Consider the following 13,339-nt stretch of genomic DNA (forward strand, 5'->3'; position numbering starts at 1 on the left):
TGTCAGGCCATTTGCCCTGCACTGTACTCTACCTTATAGGCATCATCAAGCAGGCCCTCCTCTCCTTAGAGTGGATTCGTCACTTAATGGAAGCCGTGTCAGTAAGGAGGCATGTTTTTCTAATCAGCTGCACGAAGCTGGGGTTATTCTGGTTCCAACAATTTCAGAAAAGGTGGAGCAGAAGAGCAGGGAAAGAGAAGAACACAGAGAACACAGAGAGAAGAGAGGTACTTGTGGGCAGAAGAAAACAGAAGCACATAAGGGTGTCATGACAGGCCACACAAACAGTGCAAAGTGATAAGGGAAGGGAAAATAACACCACTGTAGAAAGTCTTGTTACATTTGAGGTTGGTAAGGTCACTTTTGATTAGTGTGAAATATTGAGCATATAATCACAAAATCTCAGTTATTTTAAACCAAGAATAAAGTTCACAGGAGTCACTGTTCATCATGTGTAATATTCCACATAAAAATTCATGAATATGGGATTTATGTGAAGATTAATCTATATACTTTATTGTGATTAATTCAAATTTACTTCATTTTTTGGTCCTTTGCTATACATTTTGAAGGTCATTGCTATGCACATGCACTATGTTTAAATGCTAAAGTGATATCAACATTGTCTATGGTAGCTAAACTATTACCACCGAGGAAAAGCTTCCTTGACCCAGAGATGCTCCCAAATTTTTGCAAGAGATAATTTAGCAGATCCTCTCTGATGGTCATAGAACTACCACAACAGCAAGCAACGGTGACTAGAGGAAGAAGAATAGGACAGGGATCCAGGAGCTCCTGAGATCTTAAATCTAATGGTGACTTGTTGTGCAATCTTGGACAAGTCACTTAGCCTTTCTGTGCCAGTTTCCTCCTTTGTAAATGGCAATTACACTACTTACCTACATTAGGTCTTGTGTACGCTTGCAGTGGTGTGTAGGGTATGCATGGCTACACGCTGCAGTGAAAGGCGGACTGTGTGGTGTATAGCTACAAGTTGCAGTGGAAGGCTCTAGCAGTGGGGAGGCAGAGGAATACTACACTGCTAAAAATAGCAGTGTAGATATGGGAAGCACTGCTTGCATGTAGGGTATACCCCCTAAGATTCTGGCGTGTCTGTAATCTATTTGCCTAAGCAATGCCTCACTGTCTACATTGCTATTTATAGTAGTGATAGCTAGAAATGCAGTGTCTGTACTCTGCACATCACTGTAAATGTAGACCTACCTTTAGAGAGGTGTTGTGAGGATTTATTAGGTAACTTGTGTACAGAGTTTTGCAAATATGAAAAGGCAGAAAATCCTGAAGGGGAGGGGAGAGGAGACTTTCAGAACAGGGTGCTTACCCGGCGGAGTTCCTAGCTCCACATGAGCAGTCCCTGCTCGGATGGAGCATAAGAACGCAATAGGGATGTGCAGGAGGTCAACTCTCTTCCATGAGTGCATTTAGATAATGATGATCTTTCAGTAGTCATATTACATATATTGAAGGATAAGAATTAAGCCTGTTTGAATTTTTGAAGTGACTTGTCACATGAACACTGCTGTTAAATAGAATATTTATGTAATCTAAGCTAAATGGCCATTATCATACTTCATGCAAATTCTATTAAAACTTATGTGTGTTGTGTGTTTTGTACAAGTAATATATTACTGACTGGGACAGGGTTACACTGTTTTGTGGGGGTTACTAACAAAAAGTCAACTCCACGTGGCATGCAGATTTAGGCACTTCATATAAGACATCCTAAGAGTCCATCTATTTCTAAAGGTTTGTCTGATAGGGAATACTTGGCTTTGCGGGTCAGTGGGAGAACGCATCTGAGCTGAAACCAAAGCAGCTCCCTGGAAATGAAATTACTACTGTTAAAGTAGACAGGAGCAGCAGAAATTAAAAAGTTGCAGTGGCTTGGCAAGTGACCATCCCAGTCATCCTTCCAATAAACCCACCAAGAGGTACCAAAACTGATGACTTTCCCTGAAAAGGGGGCTGGCTGGGAGCTCACAGAGGAAGAGCATTGGCAGGAAAGTCTCTTGCCCATATAGAAAAAGGGGATGATTCATCTGCTTGTTTTTTTCCTATTTGCTTGCTACAGTTTGGTGACTGTGAAGGAAGCACCTGGCCTGGGACCCTATGTAAAATGGCCCTTGTTGTGTTTGGTTCTATTAAAAGATTGACAATTACAGCCCTTCAGAAAGAGGGATAACTTTGTTGTCAACCAGGATACAGAAGGTTTAGGTCTGTTTAACATCAGGGAATCTAGAGTCTTGTTAAAGCAAGGCAGTATTTTTCATTACTCTTCACTTACTTGGCATGCTAACAGGTGTTACAACAGGTCTCCCACCAACTTGGCCATTCCCCTCCCTTACCTTGGAAAAAACCACATGGTGGTTGGTGCACTGGAACAATAACATAGAGGTGCGACTTATTTGTGCATGATCGGTCTATGTCTCAAGCTGGCCATAAGAATGTCCTAGACCAGGGGTGGGCAAATTTTTGGCCCGAGGGCCACATCTTGGTGGGGAAATTGCATGCAGGGCCATGAACGTAGAGCTGGGGCAGGGGGTTGGGGTGTGGGAGGGAGTGCGGGGTGTGGGAGGGGGTGTGGTGTGCAGGAAGGGGCTCAGGCAAAAGGTTGGGGCGCAGGAGGGGTACAGGTGTACAGGGGGCTCAGGGCAGGGGGTTGGTGTGCAGGAGGGGTGAGGCAGGGGGTTGGGATGCAGGAGGGGTGTGGGGTGCAGCAAGGGCTCAAGGTTGGGGATTCGGGTGCAGGGTGCGGCACGGGGCTCAGGGCAGTGGGTTGGGGTGTGGGCTCCGGCCCAGTGCCACTTACCTCGAGTGGCTCCATGGTGGCAGCAGCACGCAGCGGGGCTAAGACAGGTTCCCTGCCTGCCCTGGCCCTGCGCCACTACTGGAAATGGCCGGCAGCATGTCTCTACGGCCCCTGGGGGCAGAGGGCACTGCATGCTACACTCACCTGAAGCTCCCATTGGCCGTGGTTCCCCGTTTCCGGACAATGGAAACTGCGGGGGGCGGTGCCTGCAGGCGAGGGTAGCACGCAAAGCCCTCTACCCCTCCCGCTTGGGCTGCAGGGATGTGGTGCCGGAGCGGCACAGGGCCTGCGGCACCATGGGGGTGGCAATGCTGCAGGCCAGATCCAAAGTCCTGACAGGCCAGATCCGGCCTGCGGGCCGTAGTTTGCCCACCCCTGTCCTAGACATTACATGCCAAATTTTCAAAAGAACAGTTTCTCATTTGCAGGCTTTTCTGCTTCCAAAATTTTCACCTGCAATTTTGCACCTGAAATTGAATTACACATACACCTCAAGTACGTAAAAGACACAATTATTCTGACCTACACTCAGAATTTGTTCTGAGGTTCCAAATCACATGTGTACGTTTTGCAATGCAAATTACACCTACAAAAGGAGAGGCTGGGCCTCAGCCCTTTTGAAAACAAACCCTAAACTCCATTTCCAATTTGTTTCAGATCACTTATATCTGCATCCGATTTATCAGAAAGCACCAAAAACAGCACATGAATTACTCAATTGCTATTCACTTTTGATTCTTTGGCCATGGGGATCATCTACGCACAAGACCCCAAAAAAACTGTATTGAAAGGGTGAGAAATTTGCATAAATCTATATCTAGGGCAGACCCTAAGCTGGTGTAAACTGTCATAACTCCATTGACTTCAATGGCAATTTTCACCAGCTGTGGTCCTGCCCCCTGCTATGTAGAAGAAAGTAAGGTATTTACCTCATGGTCGTGGGCAGTCTGTCGTGTTCCATCTGAAACAAACAAAAAGATAAGATGATCCTGGAATGAAAGAGAACTGAAGGAGAAAGTTAGCTGTACAAGTCAAAAGCACAGCTACACAATCTGTCTAGTTATACTATAAGGGCTTTAGCACACAGTATCTCCATCTACCTTAGGTTTTTCTAATGTACCTGTCACAAGGCACAGTAATGTCTACATAAACCTAATAACTCTGCATACACACACGCACACTGGTCTAGGCAAACACAGAGGAGTATGTTCTAAGCAGTGTAACGGTCACAGGCTTTATAAAAAAGTGTTCGACACCTGCTAGTTGACTATATGCCTGGATATTTTTATTACTCTAGCTAACTGTCTACTGTTTATCACTCTAGCTAACAGAATTGCCATGCTGGGTCAGACCAATGGTCCGTCTAGCCCAGTATCCTCTCTTCTGAATGTGGCCAGAGTTGTCATGATACTTGTAAGGCACTATTTTTGTTACGGTTTCATACCTTGCCGGTGTGATTTGCCTTTCTGCCTGTCCTGTGCTTTCCTGCTAAAGACTTTGTAGGCCTCTGTCTTCTGGTACTGCTCCAGTTCCCGCATGTACCTTTCCTTATCTCTATCTGCTTCATCAAGGTAGCGCTGCAACAAGAAAACAGAGCCCTTCAGGAAAAAACCCAAACAATCAGACACATGATCATCTTACCTAGATAAACAGGAAAGGAATGGAGGAAAAATGAGTGAGAATGCCTGAGAGATTCAGAACACAGAAACCTGAGAAAGGATAAAAACAGAGAGAAAAGCACTCCAGAATAGTAACATATTTTATCCAAATCAACATCCCATTAAACTTACTTCTCGACTAGACCGATTGCAATAGTTTACTTAGATGCTGAGGTGACTTGCTCTCAGGCTACTCAATGCAGCCAAGCGCTATCTTCACATAGTCAGAAAATATTTATGAACTGGATATTTGTGGCCGGCACTATGTGCTGTTGAACAGGAAGCTCTGGTTATGGATCACCCTTAGGGGCTCAGATTGTTGCTAAGGTGTGTCAGTCTCCTGAAGCAGAGTACTGTGTTTTCTCACCTTCAGACCCCTAGGAGAAAGGCCGATACCATGCTGCAACACAATATCTTGTCCTCTCATCTGATAGGGGAGACAGACGTAGCTACTATGAGTACTATGAGAACACGTAGTTTACAGAGAGAATAGAACCAAGAGGGATCTGTCAGTTTAAGCCTTAGTGATATTTCAGTCTATTTTTTAAGAAATAAACTTGAAGCATTTTCATACATCTGCTTAATGCAGGGAACTCTTGAACAATATAGAAACTGCTGGACTGCAAACCACTTAAAGAATAGCCATAACACAACATGGGAATTAACGGGACCCTTTCACCAAAACGCTCCCTTCCCTGCTATCATGTTTCAGTACAATATGCTTAAGGCTTTTTCCCCATACAAGTTTATATCATGAATATTATGCAACCCTATTCATATTACTCGGGCAAAACCATAACAGTGACCTCATATGCTTTTATATCCATTATATCAACTAATATCATTTAGTACATCTGGCTATCACACATTCCATGCATTTGGGACATTATTTTGCCTTAACACTGTTGAGGTCACTATTAAGGTTTTGCAAGTTTGATGACACTTGAGTACATATAACTTCTAAGTATCAATTGGAGATGGAAATGAAAGCCTTATGGAGCATTAGAGTGAATTATTGACAATGTTGTAGGCAATCTGAAGGTGGAAAGGAATCCACAAGTCGTACTCCTTAAGCTTCTTATAGCCATCCTTTTATGGTTTTGGGTGGATGGCATGTGTCCTGCTGCAACCCTACCTGCCACTAAATGCAGTTTTTGTTTGCCAGTTTTCTAGTTATTTTTATACAGCTTTGGTGTACCTTAGTACATAGCTCCCCTGATATGGGGAGAAAGATCCATAGCTAGACTGTTGTCACTTGATTGACAGGAGTAATTTCTTGTCTCTTTGGAGACCAGACAATGGAGAGAGACTTGAAACATGCTTTCCCACTGAATTATACAAGTACTCTCTAGTCAGCAGTAGAATACTGATGATCAGGAATTCTGGATTTGATTCCTGACTCTGGAAGAGGAGTGTGGTTTATAGTGGTTAAAACTAGGAGATCCAAAACCTAATTTAGTCACACTGAAAGGCAGTGTGGTGCAGTGCATAAGACTGGGGTTTGTCATGTTGGAGACCTGTGTCCCAGGCCTGGAGTGTTAACTTAACTGCTAACTTATTTCTTAAAAATGGGATTGGGAGGGGACCGCGGGAGGAGTGGGGGGGAGAGTGTTCAGCAGCCCTTCTCTGTCTTCTAGGTTTGGATTCAGGATCTGACTCAATAATAAGGGTAGTCCAGTGAATTCCACAGGAATTTAAACAGCAGTTAAAAGAGGAAAGATTTGAACACCTGGTCTCCTCTTTCCCAGCCTTCCTTAGGCTACAGAGTTATTTGTTAAGGGAGTATCTTTTTTTTTGTTTTTTGCCCCTAGAAGTGAGTGACGGCAATCATTCTGCAGCAGATTTGTCATCAAATTCAGCAAGCTGACCTTGACACACATTTTCTATTATGGTTAAAATGTTATCAAATGCTGTATGGACAAACACTATCAATGTGTAACTGATATTCTAGGAATCTGCACATGAGGAGCAACAATGTGGACAAAGGACAGAATGTTTTAGATTTCTTGCAAAAAAGGTACAAAGAAAAAAAATGAGACATTTCGTTACAAAAAAAACCCAAAGGGTTTGATTGATTTTTGAGCTCTTATTCTCTTTGTATCAATTCATTTTTCATCAAAAAAACCATGAAAAATTCAAATAGTATCCAAAGTTTATAGTCTATGTTTTTGTTATTGCAATGAGATATTTACAAAATAAAGGTTTAAAGCTTCTGTTAAACTGAACTCTGTCATGCAATCTTAACTACGGTTAAGAAATCAGCTGCAAATAGTACAAATTTAGTAGTGATGCTGGCATCCGCTCCAGTGGAAGGAAGTAAAGGAACAGATCAAGCTGGCCATTGCCATAATTCACATATGAGGTATAGTGCAGAAGGCCCAGGTAAACTGATGAAGAGAGATACACCATATTCTGGTTGAAAGAAAAACAAATTCTCATTCCTGGGACAGATTTTTATAGAGACTAAAATTAACAAAACACTCTCACTAGCACAAATTACAAAGCTATGCTCTCTTTACATAGCTAGCAGACCTTGAAAATGGACAAATACGTTGTCAAAAAACCAGCTCTACCCCAGCTAGCTGTGAGCAGCCCATCCCTTCTGGTCTGCCTATCTTTCTCTTCTGAAAGACTCATGCGTGTCCTGCATATACCCTTGCACTGTTTATAGGGCCTATATAATTTTCCACCAGCAATGACTAGGGAGAGCTACTTTTGTCCCAAGAGGGTTCCTTCCTTTACCCCTTAAGGGCCTTTGCACCCCATCTAAAAACATCTTCCTAAACACTGTCATGGCCAAATACTGGTGTCAACTTCCTCAGTAAGCAATAGTGTTCCCATTAAACAATAATCAAATCCCCAGCAAGGAAAAGGAAAGTTAATGGTACCCGTTTCTCCTCAGGAGGCAGCTTACTCCACTCATTGCCCAGCATCCTGGTGATCTCTGGGAAAGGGACTTCAGGCATCTTCGCTCGAAGCTGCTCCCTACGCTCATTCATGAATCGCACATACCCTGTGAGGGGGGATTTCGGGGCATTGCTGTCCCTAAGGGGTTTCTTCCTCTTTCTCCCTTTGGACCAGCCTCCTCGTTTAGTTCTTTGCTGCAAAATGAAACAGAAGAAAATTCAGACTGAATGGGGAAAAAAAAAAATCAAATAAATAATTTTACCCCTGGAAGGAACAAATATTCACGTCTCAAACATTTTAATAAGGTGCATGTGGCTGCAATATAAGCTTCTTCACTTATCTTCTCTGTAAAGTTCAAACTTCACTTTAGTCTAATCGTGACCTTCTTGTAAACAAAGCCAGACAAATGAGCCTCATCATCAGAAATTATTTTGTAACATCACTGCAGGTCCATGGGACAATAAGATGGTATCTTCATCATCCCAGTATGATTCTCTAGCTGTAGGACTGTGAGTTGAGACCAGCGCCACCACACTGAGATCGTACAACTGAACGACACTAAAACGTTTATTTAGGAATATAACACACGCTGTAATGGAACTTATCTTCTTCACTGTCCTACCTCCAGCAGTGACACATACTAGTTACTTCAGAAGGAGGGGGGTGGGAAAACTAACTAACAAACAAAACCAGTGTAGTTGGACAATTGTGCTATATTATGCCATGGGATATTTCTTCCTGACCACAGCCTATAATCATTTTATGCCATGAAGCATGAGGAGTAAATGCTCATGAAATTGTCATCCTAGATAATATAACTGCAGATGTTATTCTTATTCTAAACGAAGTGTCTAATCTTTCTGGAAATTTACAAAGCTATTTGCCTCAGTATCTTATTGTAGAAAGTTCCACGTTATCTACCATACTGTATATTAACTAATATTTTCCCTTTTAATCTGTTGCATTCGGATGTTATGTTTCCCAGTCTTCTTGTATCATGGAATAATGTAAACAAATAATGTAAATAACGTAAATAATGTAGAAATACCACTTGGCTTTCCCTCCCATGCTCACTGTTGTTACGGACATCATTATAAATTACTTTGAACTTTTAAAACTCCTTTCATCAGAAATTTGAAGAGCTTTACAGAAGCAGTTGAGTATTGTCCCTAGTCTACAGGTGGAGAAACTCTGAAGCAGGGCAGTTAAATGATTTGCTTGAGGATTTGCTTGAGTTCTCTGAACTCCATGTTTCTGTAATAATCTCTGGACAATGCTATCTTCTTACGCTATATACTGCTATCATGTAGCCCTTCTTTTATTCTTTTAATCTCTCCTGGAATGGAAGTTTCCCCTCCTTGAGGCTTCTTATTACTTTGATTGCCTTTCTTTGGCATTTCACTACTTCTGTTGTAGTTTTTTTGAGATGAGGTCATCAAAACTGAATATAGCTTTCAAGGGTGGACACAGAATCTGTCTGTGTAAAAGCACTTTGAGATCAAACATTTGCTTCAGTTCTTCAACATTCTAAATCAGTGGTTCCCAAACTTTTCGGCATCACGCCCCCATTTTAATTTTCGTGAAACCCTCAGCCCCCCACCTCTCCTTTACCATCATCCAACCCTCCCTGATCCTTGTCCCCTGACCACCCCCTCCCGGGACCCGCCGCCCCTAACCGCCCCCCAAGAGGACCCCACTCCCTATCCAACCCCCCCTGCTCCTTGTCCCCTGACCGCCCCCTTCTGGGACCCCACCCCTTATCCAACCCCCCCTGCTCCTTGTCCCCTGACTGCTCTGACCCCTATCCACACCCCCACTCCTGACAGGCCCCCCGAGACTCCCACGCCTATCCAACCACCCCGCCCAGAACCTCCTGCCCCTTATCCAACCTCCCCCTCCCCGCCCCCTTACCAGGCTGCTCTGAATGGCAGAACTGGCTTATTGGAAAGCCTGGGAGGTGGGCAGGTGCAAGCCATGCTGCCCGCATGGCGGCATAACTACAGGGAAAGGCAGACAGGAGGGGAGGGGCTGGGGCCTAGCCTCCCCAGCCGGGAGCTCAAAGGCTGGGCAGCCTCGCGCCCCCTTGGAATTTCTTCACACCCCCCCAGTTTGGGAACCATTGTTCTAAATCATCAATATCAGTAAAGATGATACACAACTCCAGTCTAAAAAGCATTAGCAACAGTTATACCTTTCATTAGAGTATCTCAAAACATTTATAGAGGTGGATAAGTGTGATTCTCCCCATATTACGGATACGGAAATTGAAGCACAGATAGGTTGTGAATTGTCCAAGGTCACAAAGTAAATCAGGGAAAGAACTGGGAATAGCACTCTGGTCTGAGTCTCGGTCCCCTACTCAAATCATTAGATTGTACTATTTCCCCAGAGAAAGGAAAGAAGGAAAGGTAGGCAAACCACTGAAATAGTGATCTTGGTTTGCTAAACTAAGGAGTGCCACAGACATCACTCTTGGAGGGTCTGCCTGCTATGTTTTCCTGACTATAGGAAAGTGATTGTGCAACAGAGGAGAAATAGCTATAGAAAGTAAAGATATGAAAAAAGCCTCCTGGATATGGTGGATGGATGAAAACTGGTAACCTACAAGAAAAAACTTGACTGGATAAAGTGACGGATGGGGAGGAGAGCCCATGCTTTGCTCTCTCAATCAATAAGTCGTTTGTGTTAACTATATTATTTCAGCTCACCTCTTCTTCAAGTCTCTGCTCGCTGCTTTCAGCTGTATTAGAAGACTCATTTTGCAGCAACTGAACTTGTGACAAGTCCTCCACAAAGTCTGGGTTGTTCACAGACTGCGAAGCTCCTCCACTGTATGACCCCTCAGAGTGGGCTAACCTGGAAAATCAAGTTGTGTGAGAAAGCGCAGGCATTATCACAGTAATCTACTTCCCCTCTGCTCCTCTGAACTGTGCAATGATGTTGCAATTATTACACAACTTTGAGGCCAGACAAAAGGTGAGACATTACAAAAACAGCAACTCAGACAGCTGTATGTTCCATCTGGCTATGTGATTTCCAGGCCACTGTCTATAGCAGTTACCAGGGATTTAGATAAAGCTCCCCTAGGTCCTGATGGAGACAAAACAGTCCTAAGAAAACTAACTTTTGGAGGAACTTGTGCTTACACAAGTCAAACACAAACAAAACTAAACGCTATCTGCTTCAAAGAATAATCAAACATGCAGTCATATGAAGGAAGGTTGGGAGCAGGAATGAAAACACATGAATCCTGCAGCTGTGTTCAGGGGAACACCAGCAGAATGACAAAAAAGGTACAGAGTAGAGAGTCTTATCTTCATCCTCCTCCAAGTGATTGCACCTTCTTGTATGCATTTCCTATAGCCCTGTATAAGTGTTCTGTGCCATTGGGGTTCCATGGGATTTGGGATGGAACTCTTTGCAGTATTGTCTCCTGTTGACACACCTGGATATCTGAAGCAGACTCCAGTATCATTAGTTCCCACTAGGCCCCTGAATGGCTGTTATTCTTCAGTCAAGAGATGTTGAAGATGGCATTTCAGTCAATGGCTGCACCCTGCAGGAATCAGGCTGCTTGTGGTATGGAGGCCAACAGTGCAGCTATATGGAGGTATATGATCTATGTGGATCCCCAGAGATCTGCATGGATCTTGGGGACTTGCTGTTTTAGGGCAACAATCCACTGATCATTCTAACCACTGTTCTTAATGAAATCATTCATAGATCTGAACAATTTTGAGATCTGCTCCCTGTGTATATTCAAAGCTATAGCTGCTTCGTCAATGGACAAAAAAAATTTTACTACTTTTTTCTCCCGTTAGCGACGTAGAGCTAACATAACTACAACAAAGCAAGATTAATTCTTATTCTGGTTTGTGCAACATCAGACATGTTAACCAAGTGCCAACTGCAGAATTTTAATTTTCATGTCCAGAGAGCTGTACACCTCTACAGCACCTTATTCTGAAATACATATTAGTTGGGCCAGGTTTACTGATAATGATACACAACCGAGAAAGAGACAGGCTTGACTTTCAGATCTCAGGTTGAGATTACAGAGCCAGCAGTTAGAAAAAACAAAACAAAACAAACCATGGTTTATTATCACTAAGCATACAGAGAGAGAGAGCGAGAGAACACCTATAGAACCCCACAGTGATATTTTCAGTCACTTCTCAGATTTTAACCCACTTTAGGCATCACAACCTTCTAATATACTAACAAATACAGAGTAGGAAAAATTTCAAGTGTGGTGTATGGACTTTCAATGAAAGGTGATGAAAGATCATTCCCTTAATCCCTCCTAACAGCATGTCAAGATTCTTACATGCACCACACTTCGTGTCAGCAAATCTTGAGGCCCAGAGATGTGGGGCCAAGTTCGGACCTGGTATAAGCAGGTGTCTCTATGTTTAATTACATAGAATTGTACCTGCTTATGCTAGATGTGAATTTTCCCCTTGGAGGTCTAAAGAATAGAAAAGAAACCTGTTAAAGCACAACCATGCTTAAAAAAAAAAAAAGTATTCCTGAAAAAGAATCTAATCTTTTGTAGTTGAGTACTTAAGCCAGGGCCATTGCTTTATAGCCTGTGCAAATAAGGACAATTTGTTTGATAGATAGGAAGAGTATTAATTTATCAGTTCTGTTCTTGGACATCCCTTAAACAAGAATGTATCTTTAACAGAAATTTAGTGGTGCCACTGGAGCACAATAAAGAAAACAATCACCATTTCTGCAGACCCGCTCTAGAAGGCTGTTCTTGGAAAGCAAGATTTTACAAATACCAGAAGAGTACATGTGAAAGAGAAAATTAATGGCGCTCAATCAGTCTAGTAGCAAGAGTGTACAATCAGGAGTACTTTCTCTGGAGAGTCTGTGAAGAGACAATATCTGTGAGCTGAATTTAGAGCAGCAGTTGCTTACCCAGTTGTGGGCATATCACTGCTCTCCTTTGAGCCATCATCATCTGCAAACAGTGGGGGTAGAGATGAGCCAGCCATCAGGTTCTCCATACCTCTGTGAAGAGGAAAGTGGAAGCAAAATTAACATTTGAATTACTTCTCACAAGTGTCCTGCCCATTTAATGATCTGTCTTTGCAAGTATTATTTAACTGCCAGTTCTTAAAAGCAACACAACACATCAGCCTCAATTTAATCCTGCACCCTGGTTAATCTTTTGAATTATTTGGACCTAAAAGATTTGATTGTGTGACATGAAGCTACCAATTTATATTACTGGGTTATCCCAGGTTGGTCCCATCAATCAGGTATTTATAATCAGAACTGAAGATTGTTGGCATCTTAGTGGGAAATAACATTCTGCCTACCTACCTAAATCCTCCTTGCAGCTTCAATTTGAGTTGGTGTTTTCACTTCCTCTCCTGACTCCTGTACTTTCACAATGTATTGTTATGCACATATTTGTTGCATTGTGGAGGAATAACTTCATGAATAGAAGCTTATTTCATACCCACCCCTAGCAGAACATATATAAGATCACTGAAAAAGAAATCACTACAATTATCAGAAAAAGTTTCACCCTGATGGAGAGAGAAAAATTCCATTCCTACCCTTAGAGTATGCCTACACTGCAGAGTTACCAGGGCTCTTACTCTGGTTTTGCCCCAACCCCACCCACAAAAATTTCTCACCCACATACAGACGTGGTTTCACGATAATCTGTTTCCCCTCTGCTCCTCTGTTGGGTGCCCTGGCGGTGGGTGTAGATTGGAGCCCAGGTGCTGTTTTTACTCAGATGAGTAACCCACCCACTTTGCAATGAAGTCATAAGCAAAAATCTGATACTCTGATAGTATTCTAATAGTCCTCCAGTGCCTTCCCACAATTCTCCCCATGTGCCCAGAAAGACAGACAAGTTCTCCAACAATTCAATAGGAAAGAATCATAAAGCTGGTCACCATACTGCAGTACAAAGAACCAA

The 13,339-nt window shown here is 42.8% G+C and overlaps 1 protein-coding gene across 2 annotated transcripts in view; it reads right to left on the minus strand.

The window, feature by feature from the left end:
* HMG20A (high mobility group 20A) overlaps positions 1-13,339 on the minus strand; it is a 75,485-nt gene that overhangs the window by 15,165 nt on the left and 46,981 nt on the right. For both annotated transcript variants that reach the window (XM_074966047.1, XM_074966048.1), the window contains 5 exons: positions 12,322-12,414; positions 10,104-10,251; positions 7,377-7,589; positions 4,275-4,407; positions 3,760-3,791 (listed from right to left, as the gene is read on the minus strand). In XM_074966047.1, the coding sequence (XP_074822148.1) occupies positions 3,760-3,791; positions 4,275-4,407; positions 7,377-7,589; positions 10,104-10,251; positions 12,322-12,414 (619 nt within the window). The remainder of the gene's footprint in view (positions 1-3,759; positions 3,792-4,274; positions 4,408-7,376; positions 7,590-10,103; positions 10,252-12,321; positions 12,415-13,339) is intronic.

This window comes from Natator depressus, chromosome 10 (assembly GCF_965152275.1).
Source record: "Natator depressus isolate rNatDep1 chromosome 10, rNatDep2.hap1, whole genome shotgun sequence".
NCBI classification, from domain to species: domain Eukaryota; kingdom Metazoa; phylum Chordata; order Testudines; family Cheloniidae; genus Natator; species Natator depressus.